A 16,866-nucleotide genomic window follows, 5' to 3' on the forward strand; every position below is an offset into this window, starting at 1 on the left:
GATATGGACATTCTGGCCCTCAGTCTTTTATATATTCATATATTTTAATATATATTTATATTATATATCAATTAAAAAAATCCACAGTTACACTCCTTTCTTTCATTCCACTAATTTTAAATCTGTCTTATTACATTATTCTAAACAGTCAGTGTTTATTCCCTTGCTTTCTAGCTGACTATCTGGAAATAAATATAGGTACTTACCTGTTCTCTCTCAAATATGTCAATTAGATGCTCAAGGCCAAGGTTCCGCACAAACTGATTTATGCTAAAATCTACACCTGAAACTGGGTAAGAAAAACTCACAATGAACTTTCATGCATGTATTGTAAAATAAAGTATACACATCTCACACTGTGATAATAATAATGAGAGAGACAGAAATTCCTGGTCTTCTGAAGATGGGGAATAAATATGTGTATCACTAACCAGCGGCAACTAGTACTTATCTACCCTAGTACTCTAAGATTTCTACCTCCTCCAGAGCAGTCTTTGTGCTTCCACGAAATAAGCAATTAATTAGCTACCAGAAATGCATGTGCAAACAGAAAATATTTTGAGACCTAAAACATTATAGAAGTAACTTTTCCAAGGTATCAGATCTAAGAATAGGCTTTTAGAAACTAGATAAAGTTTGTAGTAAAATACTACTCAATATGGAGTCAAATTTCATTTGACTTCTCTTTTAAAACACAATTCACCATTTTGGTTCTGTACAGCAAAAAAAGGGAACATTTTAAAGATTCTGTAAGGGGAAAGTACTAAAATCTTATACTACAAGACTTTTAGACTTCTGTTCCTCATTAATGACATCATAAGGAATAGGGATGCTGCATATGTCACAGTTACTGTGTACATGTGTGGGAAACTTCACACTTGTGTGTTCTTTTTACCATAAGGTAGAAAATGCTATTCATTCCTAACTGAGAAAGCCTCACCTTCTTTTTTCTCCAGAACAGTGGCTCCCTCTGCACTGTTTGCACCAACAACAGAAGAAAGTTCAGAAAAACTACCAGACAAGTTGTCAAGACTACTTGCAGCAGACAGACTGGATGGACTGGATGGAACAGAAGACAGGGAATCAGCTGTAGAACCTGTAGTCTGAGACACACTTATAACCTGAGGTTTGTAGCATGTCGGTAAGGCGGAAGGAGGCATTGCCGCTGTCAGTAATGCGCTGACATCATCTGCCTACAGAGCAGAAAACAACTTCTTAAAAGAGGAACACTTTGACACAACATTTTTTTCCTAGAATTCATTATCATTATTCCAGACTTCTTAAGTATACTGCAAAATAAGTAAATGCATATTGGAAACAATATGCATTTTACCATGCAGTTTACAAATGGCCTTTTGTGGCAACAGCATACATGAAACTGTAAAATGTTTATAAATAAAAACTACAATAAGATAAAAAGTAAAGACTTTAATTCTAAAAAACTTCAGGAGACAGTTGAACAGAATTCATTTGCTAGGAAAAATGCTTCTAGTGGCAACCAGAATTTATGAAACAACCAGAATTTATGAAACAAAACAGCTACTCTGAGTATAGCTTTGAATTGTATTATAATACTTAGAAAAAAACCACCCACAAATTTAAAGCCATATAGTTTCCTAAATTTATGTTATTACAAAGTTGGCTTACATTTTATTGCCAAATTTTTTGTACTATAAGTACTGAATTAAAAGCATCAAATTACAAGCATGAATTCCTTTTGCTGTTGTTTTGGAGTTTGGGGCTTTTTTCCCCTCCCCTCCCACTCCATCTTGAAATAAGGAATCTTGAGCAAGAAAATATTTAAAGGTTTATAAAGGCTCTACTGACTTTCCTTACGAGGCATGTATAAACACCAGAGAAACCACAATATTTTAAGTTTTGCTGAAGCTGCCGTATTACTATTTTTTTAAAGGATAGGTTTTAGATGAGTTGCCACGAATGGCAGCTAAGTAGAGATTTCCCAAGAGGAGCCCCATTGCTTACAGTGACCAGGTCCAATGGTGTTTGTCCTTCTTGGTTTTTCAGAGTAGGATCAGCCCCATGTGCCAATAACAAGGCACAAAGCTGCGTCCTTCCTTTCTGGGCTGCTTCATGCAGAGGTGTGAACGCCCATTTGTCCGTAGCATTCACACATGCGTTATACTTTATAAGTAAAGCTGCTACATCAACATGCTGGAAAATGAAAACACCTGTTAAATTCCAGGGTACCACAGTATATTAAACTAACACAGAACTGTTACTGATACTTCTCTACAATCCTCACTCTGAATTTTCTTAGAATACATTTATTTTTTAATTATGATTTAAAAAAAGTATTAGAACAAGGTATTTTCTTCCTCACCTATAACATACTAGTAAATTTAAGATTTCTTCGCTTGTGAAAAGAGGACAGACTACAACAGAATCCCAAATCCAGGGGACTCTGAAGGAAAAAAGCCTGAATTTGAACTTCCAGTTTGGAAAGTACTCCAACTGTTTTGATTAAAGCCTTGATCCAAGCACAAAGATCCAGGAAGTCCACAAAAACAATTAGTGTCTCAACACCAGCCAAATAAGTGAAAATGAGATCTTGCTGATAAACTTTGACTGGCACAGGTAAGGAAATGCATTTTAAGGAACACCTTTGAGGCTGCTGGCTTTCTAGGCGTACATGTTCAGAAAATTCAATACTGCAAACTCCAACTATGATTTTACAAATACAATGAGCTATGATTTTTTTTTTTTTTTACATTTTAGAAATAAGATTACATTACAACTCAATGGCAAAAGCTTTCTAGAGAGTATTGGCTCACAGTGCTGTCAATATGTATCACTTTTATTTATTTTAAAAATAAATAAAGCCTCAGAAAGTTTGAGATATTTACCCCATAAGATGCTGCATTATGCAGAGGAATCAAGCCTCCTTTATCCTGTGCATTCACATCTGCTCCATGCTGCAACAGGTACTCTGCAACCTCCAAATTGTTGTAACCAGCTGGAAGGTTGCAAAAGGACAGAATAAATAGAACGTATTAAAAAAAAAAATCCTCAACAGGCTGTAGAGAAGTAATAATTCACTTAAATTACTTGAAAGTTAAGGTGTCAATCCCAGTGAAGACAGTGTATTATCAATTAGTGAAGACAGCTTCACCCTATTTAAGAGTGTTTGGTTTTAAAACCTCTGTCAATAAACAATAAAAGATCCTCTGCAGCTAGAGAGAATAGGTAATTAAAGTCATTAAACTGTTTAGAAGAGGAACATAAGATTAATATGCATAAAATACTATTTTAAAAATATTTTTTATAATATTTAATAATATTTTTAAAAGAGAAAATATAGAATCCTCTATCTTGAGGCTACACTTTAAACTTGCTTAGACATAGAAAGTTCAGCCACAGTAACTAGTAACTCTGATCAAACTAGTTAATTCAAACACTGACCTGCTAAATGTAGTGGTGTTGAATGCCGTCCTTGCGTGTCCCGACAGTTGACATTGTCAGGTGAACACAGCTTTTTCACTCGGGCCAAGCAACCTTTCTTTGCAGCATCTAGTAGAGCTGCATCTCCTCTAAGTAGGTCCTGTATATCAGTATCACCATCTTTAACAAGGTCTAGAGGAGTATTTCCATCTCTGTTTTTCTTTGTAGGGTCAGCTCCATGCTGTGCACATCAAAAACAGGTGGTAAGTATGCAAGTAGAGTAAACACGTTGCATCTTAGGCATCTTATGCCTTATTGAGCAAATATTCCGACACATAATTGAGTCCTTCAGAGAGAGCCTTCCATTTACTGTGTGAGAAAGGATAACATAGTTGCTAATAGAATCATTTTTACTGAAAACATACAGTTAACTACAATCATTCAGAAACCACAAAACACAAATCAATTTGTTGAAGTTTCAGACTAAACAAAAAAGAAGAAAGTAACCTGTCTCCAGCATACGTAATACCTGCAACAGGAGTTTGCAAATCTCGTATTTTCCTTTTGCTGCAGCTTCATGCAAGGGAGTGAATTTCCACAAGTCAGCTACATTGACAACTGCACCATGTTTAACCAGCAGTTCTGCAACTTCATAATGACCATATGAGCAAGCATTATGTAAAGGGACAAGTCCTCTGGAAACAATTAAAAAAAAAGAGAAAAATTCTCTTTAAAAATCGGGTCTTTTTTCACAGCGTGATATAAACTTAAACCACAACGCACCTTCAACAATCAAACCATAACAAAACTTTTTTTTTTTTTTTAAATTTTCCACAGTAGTCTGATATAGTAGGAATATCTACTGCCAAAGTGGTAAAAATGCAATCAGCAGTGGCACTGAAGAGAAGTAAAAACACGGGGCCAGAGAAATCCTTGATGGTCTAGTCTCAAGTACTGCAAAATGTTTTTGTGGATATTCTAAACAGCTCCATGCTAACAGAACTTTCCATGAAAATAAAAAAAATTAATGTTTAAAGAAAGATGGGATGCTTATCAGCTAGCAATATGTAAGAGCTGACAGACATCAGCAATTATAATTGCCAAGAAAATACACATTTGAGTATTTACCCCTTATCTTTTGCATGCACATCAGCTCCATGCTGAAGAAGATACTCAACAACGGATACTCTGTTATATCCAGCTGCAAAATGAAGTGGTGTAGACTGACGTCCTTCTATATCTCTGCAGTTCACACTTTGAACTGTACATAGTTTCTGTGAAATCCCCAAAACAAAATATCCGCCATTATATATAGTGTTGGCACAGTTTTCATTTAGTCATAAAATTTTGTTATACACATCTAATATTTTGAAAAATTGTTTTCATTAAAAAGAAAGTTTATTTATTAATTTATTTTTACATAAATCCTTTAGTTTTCACAGATTGCATCCCAAGGAAAAAAAATATTAAATACTCCCTCCTCCCAAATCCACACCTGTGACTTCTTATTTACACTTTTTACAGAAGACAAACTTCTGGAGGTGGTGAACATTACATTTTGTAATCTGTAATATTTGTGCAATACAAAGGTTTAGGACAGGGATCACAACTCTAAAGCAGTTAGTGAAGGGCTGTTTGATTGCTTGTTTTGAGAAATTATAGTTTGGGATATAGTTCTCTCTTATTTTTAGGACAGGTTTAAGCTTACTTTTACAGTATCCACATCTCCAGCCTTTGCAGCCTCCAGCAACTGTCGATCTGCATCGGAATTACCTAATGGGATACCTTCTGCAAAATATACGAGGTTGCATGACAGATAAGCATATGTAGTTGGAGGAATTTGTTAAGACAGGAAATCATCTGAGTCTTTCAAGGACTTCCCTTAGAAAAAATTAACCAATTATAAACAAGTTTTGTCTTTTCTTACTATCTACAACTACAGCTATTATCTCTAAAGGTGTTAGCAAAAAGCTGCCTTTAGCAACATGCTTCCTATCCATTTTGAAGTACTGTGGAACCAACTAAACATTCTTATTTCAATTTCAGAATTAGATTGTATCAAGAAGCCTACCTATATGTATAATGTCCAAACCTTACTCTTGAAAATACATGTACCCTGTTGCCTCTGCTCACAAATGCAGAGCAGCTGTTTTTTGCTTTTGAAACTCATTTTCTACTTACAAGATATCCCTGTCCCTGCTCTCCCCACCCCCCGGTCAGGATTTTTCCAAAATTATTCCAGGTGGCTCTATCATGAAACATTCTGAGCATCTCTGACAACCTGTGTAGCTGAATACTAGAAAGCAAATGATATTGTTAACTCCACCTAGAGCAGGCACTCTCCCTGTGCACGTGGTTATGAAATAAGAACTGCACAACTCAGTACTGTCTTTTGTAGAAAGCACCTTTGTTTTTTCCCCTGCACTTGTGTTCACTCTTATTTCTTGACAGCACTTGAAATGGCAAGTAAAACGGAGTACCACATTACTTGTGAAGTGGATCTTGAATAAATCAGTTGTACCTTGTAGTAGCTGTTGCACACTTTCAGTCCCCATTTGCAAGGCTGTAAAGCCCTGCAGAGACACAATGGAAGGATCACATCCAGAGCTAAGCAGCAACCTGCACGTCTGAAGATGACCGCAATGTGCTGCTCTATGAAGAGAGGTCTGGCCAAGATTATCTAATGCATTAACCTAAAGATAACACAGAAAGGAATACCATCATCAAAACTTAATATTAAAGCTGTTTTCACTGCTGACTGGGAGAGTTTCACAAATATTCTTATTTCTTTAAGAACATATTCAGCATATTTGCAAAGATTTCAAAAGATAAAATTTAAACTAAAGTAATTAATAAAGTTATAACTACATTTACTGAGGAAGAATAGCCCCCTTTTAGAGCCACATGAATAATCCAGCGTAAACAGTTACAGCAATTTTTCCACATACAGAAGTAGGCCATTATCTTGCTCACGACAGCACAAATCCTCAGTGCCAACATATAGAACAGCTTTTACCTACAATGGCTTATTGTGGTTTTTCAGACTGAGAACTTTCTATTTGTTTCAGTCCAGGTGTATTTAACAATTTAAAACTCTCCACCCAAAGGCTACTTGTACTCCCTACTGTTCCTCTGGTTTTGACCATTGCTTTGGAAACTTCACAGCAGTCAGGCTGTAATCAAATTTCCACGAGAGAGATATTCAACTCCGAGTTTTGGAGGATTCAAACATTACAGAGATTACTTTCCTTCCACTTTCTCTTTTCTGTGGAAATTTGAACTAAACACTAACCTTTTGCCTTCACTCTCATTTTTACTGCAGACAACATCACATTAAGTTTGCCTGTTTTACAGTACAGTCTAGCTTCTTGTTGTTTGTATATATCCCCTGCTTTTTTTTTTTAAGCATTTCCTAGACAATGAGGCGCCGGATAAGACACTCTACAAGCTTTCAGTTAACAGTGAGAAGACTTGCACTTCTTATAAAATAGGATGAAAACATTGATGATGCTTCAATGTATAGGGCTGTACTGATGGACTGATGGCCTATGTCTTAAGTGTATAAATCTACAACCTTGCAAAATGAATTATTTTAGAAAAGTCTGTCTACTCAGCTGTCTATTCTCATGCTATGAAAACCTATATAGCAGGCAAACCTCAACATAAAAAAGTATGAATAGTAACTCATACCTTGGCTTCATGTTTCACAACTACTTCAACAACATCATTATGAGCCTTTTCTGATGCCACATGCAGAGGAGTCAAGAAGCTTTAAAAAAAAAAAAAAGAAATAAAAGAATAATTCAAAATGTGTTTTGCAAAATCTTCTAAACAAACACTTAGGAGTATTCATTTGTAACCACTTACTCTTTTGTTTTTTCATTGATGTTGGCTCCTTTCCTCAGCAGCAATTCACACACTTGTTTTCTCTTAGGATATGGAGATGCAGCAGCACAGTGCTGAGAACATTAAAAATTGTAGCATTAACAACCAGCTAGCAATATGCAGGTTTTCCTGCTTGCTGATCAGCTGGAAGTTAAGAGCTGGTTGTGTGCAAAGTCAACAGAAAAAAAACCCAACAAATCATGTAGAAGCTTATTAATTTGGGAGATTCCACATGGGCTTTTGGATTTAATCTGGTATTTTCCAGAGCTCCATCTCCAGTAATTGCTGGAAACCTTCAAGCTTTACAAACAAAGCTAACATAGGTAGCTTGCTGTTGCTTAAAACTAGAATATTGTACAGAAAAACAGTAATTTAGACAACCTAAATTAAGCAGGCAACTTATATTAGTCTTAACATTGACCTTAAGAACAGAATATTAATCAATGTTATTTGTTTAACTAGAGGCTGGATATTTCAAGGTTGGTCTGAATTGCACTGACACTGAAATTTTTCATTGTAAGCTATTACCTAGTATGTACTGCAATACATGCAAATATTTAATAAATCCTGAGATATTACCAATGCTGTCTCATGTGTTTGAGGATGCTTGAAGTTCACTGTCTCCAAAGAAAGATGTTTCTTTATACGAGCTACATCTGATTCTCTTGCAGCCTGTAGGAGTGAGTGACCTTTGAATTCATCTTTAAAAAGAAATAAATACATACCAGAAGGTTACACTCCTTAACTCAACAAGGATCAATAGGTTTCTTTCAGTTAGATAAAAATATTCATTTTATTCAGCAGACCATGGTTCAGACATTTCCCACTCAGACTTAAGCTTTTACATCACTTGACAGAACTTGTTAGCTAAGTCAAAACACTACAGGAATGTGCTTTGCTTCTAAATCAAAGCCTGAGACATCCAAACTGGCTGAACAAGATCTATTTCACTTCCCACTGTTCTAGGTTCCACTCTTTGCATATGTACCAATTCAAGCATATATAAATCTCTACTTCTGATATGTCTTTGGAAAACGATTTCTAGATGCTAACATGAAATCTAATGTAGTATTTACCAATAATTTTTGTACATATCTGAGAAAGTTATTGTTTGACCACTGAAGGACAGAATTTGAGGGCATTCCTTTCAGCTCCTTAAGTTTGCTGGACAAAAATAAATTCCTTTGAACTTTCTGTGATTGTGGCATACTCAAACATATTCAGCATTCTAAACAACTACGTTTTTTCTTTTCTTCAAACAAAACAGTGGAATAAAAATGAATATTTCAACAGCCTTGATGCGATGACAGGAGCAAGTACAGAAAATGAAAACGTACTGGCAAGGTCGTGAGGGAAAGCATGTATTCAGGGAAGAAAAGCTACAAAACCCATCACAACCACATGACCATAAAACTGACAATAAAATTATTTTAAATGCCTACATTCAGAAAATATAGCAATCTCGAATTATAAACAGTGAAATGTACTGTCCAACATTGCACAACTGCTTGGAAAGTGCACGCATTTTCCAAACCTGATTTTTGGCAGGTCACTGTCTAGGGAACCTAAGTACACATTACTATCCACAACTGTAGAAATTATCTCACTTTATACTCACATGCTAATCGTTCTTTTAATTGGGGTGTTGGAGCCAAATCAATGGTGCTTTTGTTGTGACAGTTCAACAGCGTTGGGTCAGCACCATAACTTAACAAAAGAGAACATACTTCCACCCTGTTCTTGGAAGCCGCTTCATGCAGAGGAGTGAATTGCCACAGATCCATTGCATTCACACATGCTCCATGCTTGAAAGAGAAAGGCGTAAAAAAGATACAACAACAAAACCAGATCATTAGAAAAAGACTTCTGTCACTAGTTTCAATGCAGTAGACTGTTAAAATAAAAAACCAATGCTGTATGCAAACTGTATTGAAGATATTCTCCAGACATTCATTTTCAGTATAACACAACATTTCAGCACATTGCAGTTTTTAATCCTCTAGTGTCTCACAGGTACATTCAAAGACAGCAAAGGCAGGCTAGTCTCTTCAGGCTTTCTCCAGCATCTCTAAAAGGAGAGTAGGTCTGCCACAGGTCAAATTGGAGAAACAGCCTAATTCATACACTCTAAATCACCTTTGAACAAGCTCCTGTTTCTTGTTGCTCTAGAAAAAGTCTAGAGTGAACAGTTGCACTAGGATAAATACATGTTCTCTGAATATCCTCCAAGGTATGAATACCAAGATATCTTGAAGGAGATTGGCACTCGAAGTTGACTTCAATTCAAAACATTCATGTACAAGGTTCTGCAAGTAATACTCTTGGGTGTTTAATATTTATGTAATTCTCCTCCAGTAACATTCTGTATACACCTTGAGTTCTGTCTGTAAGCAAGTCTGATAGAACATGCTCTTTCCCATTGCTCCTGTTAAAGCTGCAGCGTTTTGCAAAAAATAATTCAAGATTCACTGGAGTAGAAATCCAACAGGGAATACCACTCTAGCTTAACTGTTAAGACACACAGTAGTGTCTAGACAAGATGGGGTTTTTTTTTGGTCTAGCACCACAATTGTAAAGATTCACTTTACAATTGTTTGCTGAAGTAAAAAAAAAAAAGTCTTGACTACTTATACTTAAAAAAATACATGCTTATTTCAATAATTTTTTTACTTAATTTTTGCTAAACAAACTAGTGGGAACTGAGTCATACAGGATAGAACAACAGCAGCTATTCCCCAACCATCCAAACATCTAGAGTTATCTAATAGAACGCTCCCAGCTGTTATAATGATCATGATTTGCTGTAGCAGCTGAGAATGGTCACAGTTCAAAACTCCCTTGGTGGACAACACTCACAGATTTTTGCAGGCCACATCTTCAAGCCACCAGTTAATGTGCATTATACTTTATCTTCAAGATTAACTAATCCAAATAAACCACTTCATGTTAGGAAAATGGACACATTTTTCTTTCTTTGGGGTGAACACTACAATTCAGGGCCAGAACTGATGTTGTAAAGTTCATTCCCTCAAGAGACTGAGTACTCTTTCATGTCAAAACATTTACGATCTTTACCAGTATTCTTTTCAAAAACTTCTTAATACTCTGTCTGCTGAAATACTGTTCTATTGTCAAACTCACAATATTGCTCGGTTTTTATGGGTTTTTTTGTAGTTTTTTTTGGGTGAGGGTGGGAAGGCTGAGATAAGAAGTACTTACCTGGTCGTACAAAAACATTCATCTTTGGAGCAGAGAGACTTAAAAATACAAAGCACATTTATAAGGAAAGAGCTTCCCTGCAAGCAGAAGATTCTGTAGCTCCAGCTTAATAATCACTAACATGCAGAGCAAAAGCAATCTATGATTCTTTAAGTTTAGTAAATCCAAGTACAAAATAAAAAAATACGCAACTCGTATTAGTCTATTATAAACTGTTCTTATTTAATAATATGCAATTTAATTTTTTCAAAGACCAACCTTTACTAGAAGCTCTGTTACTTCATAATGACCATAGGAACAGGCATTGTGAAGTGGCACCAAATCTCTATATAGGAGAGAAAGGGGGATGATGATTATCTTAGTATGCATATTTCAATTCCAAATGCATCTATAACATTGCAAATGGTACTATGTTGCACCTTGAACATTTTACAAACATAGTATCAGAGATGTTCAAATGAAGTTAAGGAGAAATAAGAAGCTGGAGAAGAACCCAGAAAATCCCATCAGCGTGTTTCAGAATAATAAATGTTTAAAATAATCAGAAGATGACAAATTAATTGCACTGTCTTACTGCAAATGAAATGGCTCCACTCAGACTCTGAACCCTGAGCAGGAAGAGTTCCCCCTGAAATCTGCAGGGGATTTGCAGGAGTGACAGTAATTATTTCCTTTTTCACAAGAACATTGCTGTAAAATTATCTTTTCTCCTGGAAAGTAAAGAAGTCTTGCTGGCTAAAGTTTAAGTAACTGTACAATATCCTGTCAACTGTTACTGATAGCAGAGCTACAGAGGTTTTAAAGCCAGCCTCATACTCTTTCAAACCCAGTGGTCCTAGGGGCAAGTGAGAAATTGCCCAAAGTGAATTCTTTCGTGGTGGGTTAGTAAGGGAGAAATGACAAAAATGAATTCCAACCCCCAGGTGACAATTAAAGCTGTCTGATCACGCAGCTATTTATGTAGCTGTGAAGTGATCCTAGGAAAAAAAGAGGATTAAGAGTTTGCTTTTCATAATCTTTAATGTACATAAATACACATTTATAAAAAGGTTTTTCATTATATTTTATGTAAATGGACTTAGCATGTCTGTATTTCACTACCTTGCCTGACATAACCAAATGCTTGAAAAATGCAGTCCAAATAAAAGCTCTGTGAAACAGATCTTTGATTTTTACCGCATTCTTTCAAAAAAAAAACACCCAAAACCGCAGAAACTTAAAAGTAGAAAGAAAATTAAGATTGATTCAATCATTGAAACATTCACACATATGAGTATGTTTTATTAAACAAGAGATAATAATTTGGGTAGCGATACCTAAAAGGCAGCATGTTCTACGGTCACCTCAATTTGGATTCTACTGATCCACAAGTCTTAAGGCTGTACACTTTACATTTTTGTCACAACAGAAAGGTTAGATGGCGTTAACTGTCTCAAGTTAAAACATCTTCAAGGTTAAAAATTACTATTCTTTACTTCATCTCAATTTTTAAGAAATTCTGTTTATTCTGAATGAAGGGAAAATTAACCTACCCTTTATCCTTAGCATGTACGTCAGCCCCATGTTGCAGTAAGAGCTGCACTATTTTTACACGGTTATACCCAGCTGCTAAATGTAAAGGGGTAGACTGAAATGACAGAACGTAGAAGTAATCAGTAACACAAAATCAAGGGTTCATTTTATATATTATTTTTGCAAAACTTGTTAACGTACTAATTACTGAAGTGCTTAAAATACTTGCAATATTAAAAAAAACCCATACAGTGCTTGAATCAGACATTTGATAACTATGTTCATTGTTTACTGACTACTTTCAGAGTCACCAAACACAAATCCTGAATTTACTCTGTAACTAATACATTCTGGCAATAAAGACCCTTTTAATGGATTTTTTGAGTTCTGCAGTCCACTTTTGTCTTTTAGCCTACCATAACTATAAATAGTTTGCTGGGACAAACTACATCCCTTTTGAAAGCGGAAATAAGATGGCCATTAGGAACAACAGCTGCTAAATTATAAAGAGGTGTCCCTGCCAATCAATAGATTAAGTTTAGAAATTATCAACAGAGATTGTTATCCACATCTGTGAGTGCAGTAAGTTAGTGGGGCGTGGGGGAAACAATCCTCTCTTCTAAATTCTCACCCTCCACAGAGCAGTTGCGTAACCGCTCTATAACCTTTTCTAGCAAACCCACTCAAGCACACCCATCAGCAGCACCAAGGGCAGAGCTACAAATTAGCAAAGAGAAATCTTGTCCTCTTCATTTATGAACCCATCAACTGCACTGGGTTTGTACAGTTCCTAGAGGATGAGTCTCATAACTAGATGAGACAACAGAGATGCATAGGTGTTTTACAGATCCCCATATCTTACCACATAGCCTCAAACAGGGAAACTCATTTGAACAAAACTTAAGCGAATGAGTACATAAACTTAATGAGAACAATGAGGATGCCAAAAATTGATACCCAATAATCTGAACCTTCGGTAAGCTTGGGGCGGAAATCAGGAGACTATCGGGATTTTTCAGAATGGAGATTTTGAACATTTTTCATACAGTTCTTCACCAATATTTATAGTAATGAATAGCTTGTTCCTGAAACAGCAGCAGTAACTTGCCTAAGGTGTATGGTAAATAAGAGGCCTGTGCTTATCTCTTTGTGATAGTGACAAGAATCTATGAAAAAGCCTCCCTTTTTTAATCACTGCAGATATGAAGGTCAAGCAGAAGTTCCAACTGAGAAGGTGTGTGTTTATTGCTCCTAGATGGAAATACCTATGTAGTCCTTTTAATGTTAAAAAACAACGAGAAAAAAATCAGCTAACTGCTAGAGGGATACAATCTTATTTTCCCACATATATTGAAGAAAATATATAGATTCTAGGCTTAATCTTAAAATCTGGTCAAACGATAACTGTGAAATATGTAAGAGTGAACTAATTTAAAATCAGTTTTTAAACAAAAATACCTTTCTGCCATCACTTGCATGACAGTTAACATTTAATGGTGTAAGAAGAGACATCATCTTTTCTTCATTTCCACTCCTGAAAAACAAGATATAAAATGAGCAGAATTCTTTTTAAAAGTTTTTAGTAGCTTAATATGTTTTTATATTTTTCCTTGCTATAATGTTGAGCAGATCTGCTCTGAAGTAATAGATTCACTACTGTATTGGAAAGGGAAAGCAAAAATGCATTTATATAACTATTTTTGTAGCTTTATTCACAGATAACAACCAAAGCTTAGCATCTAGATGGAATGCCAGCTCAAAAGCCAATACATATATATTCATTACACACAATTCTGAAAATATAACTAAATTCCAGGTATTTTTCCAAACATGCATACCTGGCACTTTCTAAGAGTTCATCTTTCTTGTATTCACCTGGAAGACAAAGGGAAGTTTCTTTAGTTGTTAAACAAATATCTCTATATAATGAAGTTCACTACTTATCCTCCTCTTCCAAAATTTTAGAGGAGTTCTAAATATTTCACAGTCCGTTACTGGACTAGCACAGTTAACTATCTAGAATATGTCTCTTGACTGAGATGATGAAGGCCATATGGGAATTTCTACTTAGAATTATAAAACAGAGAAGTTAAAGTAATATCAGAAACACAAAACCCAAAATACTATATTACATTCATTTGAATGTTATTAGTCATAACATAATCTAAAGATTATCACTTACCAGTCAGCACTGCTTTTGCAGATGGGTCTGCTAAATCCAAAGCTGTTCTTCCATCTGTGTTCCGGATGGTTGGTTCAGCACCATGCTGCAGCAGTACTACAAAATGGCCAAGTTTTACGTGAGAAAACAGATCGATGATAAGACTTACAAGATGTGTCATTACTTGAAGCCGCAAGCAACAAAAGACATATCCCATTTACTGATCCTAATATCTCCTCTCCAATTTTTAATGTCAGAATTCCTTAATGTCAACGTGAACAGTTTAACTAATGAAACATGCCTAGACACATTTTATGAGAAAAAAGCAGAGCAGAAATGGAACAACTGCAGACTGGCAGGAGGCAATCTCAGTTGAAAGGCTGTGACTGACACCACAAAAACCAGCAGCTACTTCACATCAGCTCCAAAGCATGCTGCCTCAAATCCACCAGTGACTATGCCGTAAACTGTACACAGCAGTAGCAGGCCATGCATCTTGCACTCATATTGGGGCCCAACAGGCAATGTTATATATACAACTCTCCAGATGTGTGGTTTGCTCTCTTTTACTTTATTAAGGAACACAATCAAAAAAATTAAGTTTCTTGACCACATATCTAACCTTCTACCTCTTCCTAGCTCTGAAGAACTGCGTAGGCAAAACAAGTGGTCAATATAATTGAAGTTTAGCCCCTATCCTTAACTAATTTAACATTGCTGTTATACAGAGACAGAATGAATCCACTATTAAAACCAGTTTTGTTCTTTCCACTGCGCTGTGAGTAGCAGCAGAGGGCAGCATAAGAGTCCACGCTGAAGCAGAAGAGAATCTACCTCCATCACATCACTCTAAAGCTCTTTCCCCAAGATGTTAATGTGAACCTTTATACTCAGGCAATTATAAAACACAAATCTAAAAACTTGTTTCTTATAAAACTGGCATATGAATTTAAGTTTATGAAAGATTTTTAGGTTTAATCCTTATACCAGCCATAGCTTCATAGAATAAAATGTCTTTAAAAGGTTCATGATTTTTCACAGTGAAAAGAAATGACTCAGTCACAGGAAGAGTGGGAGAAAATTACCAATGCAGACATCTGTCTTGCCCTTAATGGCAGCTTCATGAAGGGGAGTGTAATTCCAATTATCCCGAGCATTAGGATCTGCACCATGCCGCAAGAGAAGATTGACAACTTCAGCATGACCAAAAGAGCAAGCGTTGTGAAGAGGAATAAGGCCTCCATCATCTCGTGCATGGACATTGGCACCACTTTGAAGTAAATATTCGACTACATCCTTCCGACCAAAACCTGGAAGAGATAAAGGGAGAAAGGATGTCAGAGTGGGATAAGAGAATTCCCTGTCCCAAATACACAGATTAAAACAACAAACTTAAATAACAGTAACCACCCTAAATAACAATCACAACTGGCATTCTTTACTAAAGGAGCATTCATATATTAAGGTTATTTTTGAAAACCCTATAAATTAGATTAAAATCAGTAGAAAAATAATATTCAAGATTACTGAAACAATTAATATCTTGATAGGGCTCCCATGAGTCAATAGCTTCTTGAAAACTTATAATAAAAACAAAAAAACACTGACAACAAAAGCTCTTTTTCGGTCATTTTATATGGCTATTAAACCGAACAATACTTTGTACGATACTCTGCCAACCCATAGTCAGTTTGTGGATGCACCAATTGATGAGCCCTGGGAGCAGTAACGATGAGATTGGCTACAAGCCATGCATGTACAGGTCTTATTCTAAGCTTTTGAAAAAGATTCATGTAACATGAAAAGTATTTTATACAAACATGTTGCTTGCTTTTTTTTAAAAAAAGAAAGTAAGTAGCACCGCTCAGGTTAAAACTGGAAGCATGGCTACTTGTTTTCTAAGGAATAATTAACATAATGTGCACACATTTTCTATCTTTGAAACCCTTAGGGGCATAAGAAGTTTATCTGAGACGATTCTCCACTGAAGAAATTTATTATGAGAGTATGCACAACCATAATTTAAAGATATTAATAATGTCTATTTTCAGTTATGCCTAAAACGATTATAAATATTCGATCATGACTGAAGCACAAAAATGCTCTTACACATTGTAAGGCATTTTTTAACAAACCTGTCATTCAAGTTAGTAGACAAAAAAATATGCCCACTTGCACATTTGGGGCTAGAAACATAAAATAAATAAAGCAATTGCTCTTATAAGCCAATTCATAGCCACCATTGTTTAGTTACAGCTGCATCTTGCACATTTACATAACAGCAAATAAACCAGAACATCAAACTACCTATGTTTTCTCTAATATCTTCACAAGAGGCTAGAATGACTTAGGACTTCTGCTTGTAGCCACTATCTGGTTATGTTCCAAAGGCCACTGCCTACAGAAATCCCTCAAAGGTTTCATGAAGGTCTCTTTGGGTCTCAGGGATTATTAGGGCAGGTAAGAGCCATATTTTGGTATGTATCAGACTTGTGCCAAGTACCTTCTGGGAAATACCCTGTGTATGCGGGACTTGGCCTTCCTTGCTTTAAACATCTGACTTGCAAACTGTTTTCCTGAAGAGATGAAGAACTGGGTGGGGATGAAGTCTTGAGCTTTTCCCTCAGACTGAATCATCACACAGTTGCCAACACCAGAGATACTCAGATTGTAGCAAATTTAAACTTTGT

At 35.9% G+C, this 16,866-nt stretch overlaps 1 protein-coding gene across 1 annotated transcript in view; it reads right to left on the reverse strand.

The window, feature by feature from the left end:
• TNKS2 (tankyrase 2) overlaps positions 1–16,866 on the reverse strand; it is a 32,305-nt gene that overhangs the window by 10,546 nt on the left and 4,893 nt on the right. Inside the window, exons 2-20 of the mRNA XM_075758270.1 lie at positions 15,262–15,486; positions 14,198–14,293; positions 13,854–13,890; positions 13,474–13,549; positions 12,036–12,130; positions 10,762–10,828; positions 8,903–9,089; positions 7,864–7,985; positions 7,267–7,358; positions 7,090–7,168; positions 5,921–6,092; positions 5,108–5,187; positions 4,528–4,673; positions 3,929–4,094; positions 3,421–3,640; positions 2,865–2,974; positions 1,984–2,172; positions 941–1,193; positions 207–289 (exon numbers count right to left, since the gene is read on the reverse strand). Coding sequence (XP_075614385.1) covers positions 207–289; positions 941–1,193; positions 1,984–2,172; positions 2,865–2,974; positions 3,421–3,640; positions 3,929–4,094; positions 4,528–4,673; positions 5,108–5,187; positions 5,921–6,092; positions 7,090–7,168; positions 7,267–7,358; positions 7,864–7,985; positions 8,903–9,089; positions 10,762–10,828; positions 12,036–12,130; positions 13,474–13,549; positions 13,854–13,890; positions 14,198–14,293; positions 15,262–15,486 — 2,495 coding nt within the window. The remainder of the gene's footprint in view (positions 1–206; positions 290–940; positions 1,194–1,983; positions 2,173–2,864; positions 2,975–3,420; positions 3,641–3,928; positions 4,095–4,527; positions 4,674–5,107; positions 5,188–5,920; positions 6,093–7,089; positions 7,169–7,266; positions 7,359–7,863; positions 7,986–8,902; positions 9,090–10,761; positions 10,829–12,035; positions 12,131–13,473; positions 13,550–13,853; positions 13,891–14,197; positions 14,294–15,261; positions 15,487–16,866) is intronic.

This window comes from Balearica regulorum, chromosome 7, assembly GCF_011004875.1.
Source record: "Balearica regulorum gibbericeps isolate bBalReg1 chromosome 7, bBalReg1.pri, whole genome shotgun sequence".
In the NCBI taxonomy this organism is placed as follows: domain Eukaryota; kingdom Metazoa; phylum Chordata; class Aves; order Gruiformes; family Gruidae; genus Balearica; species Balearica regulorum.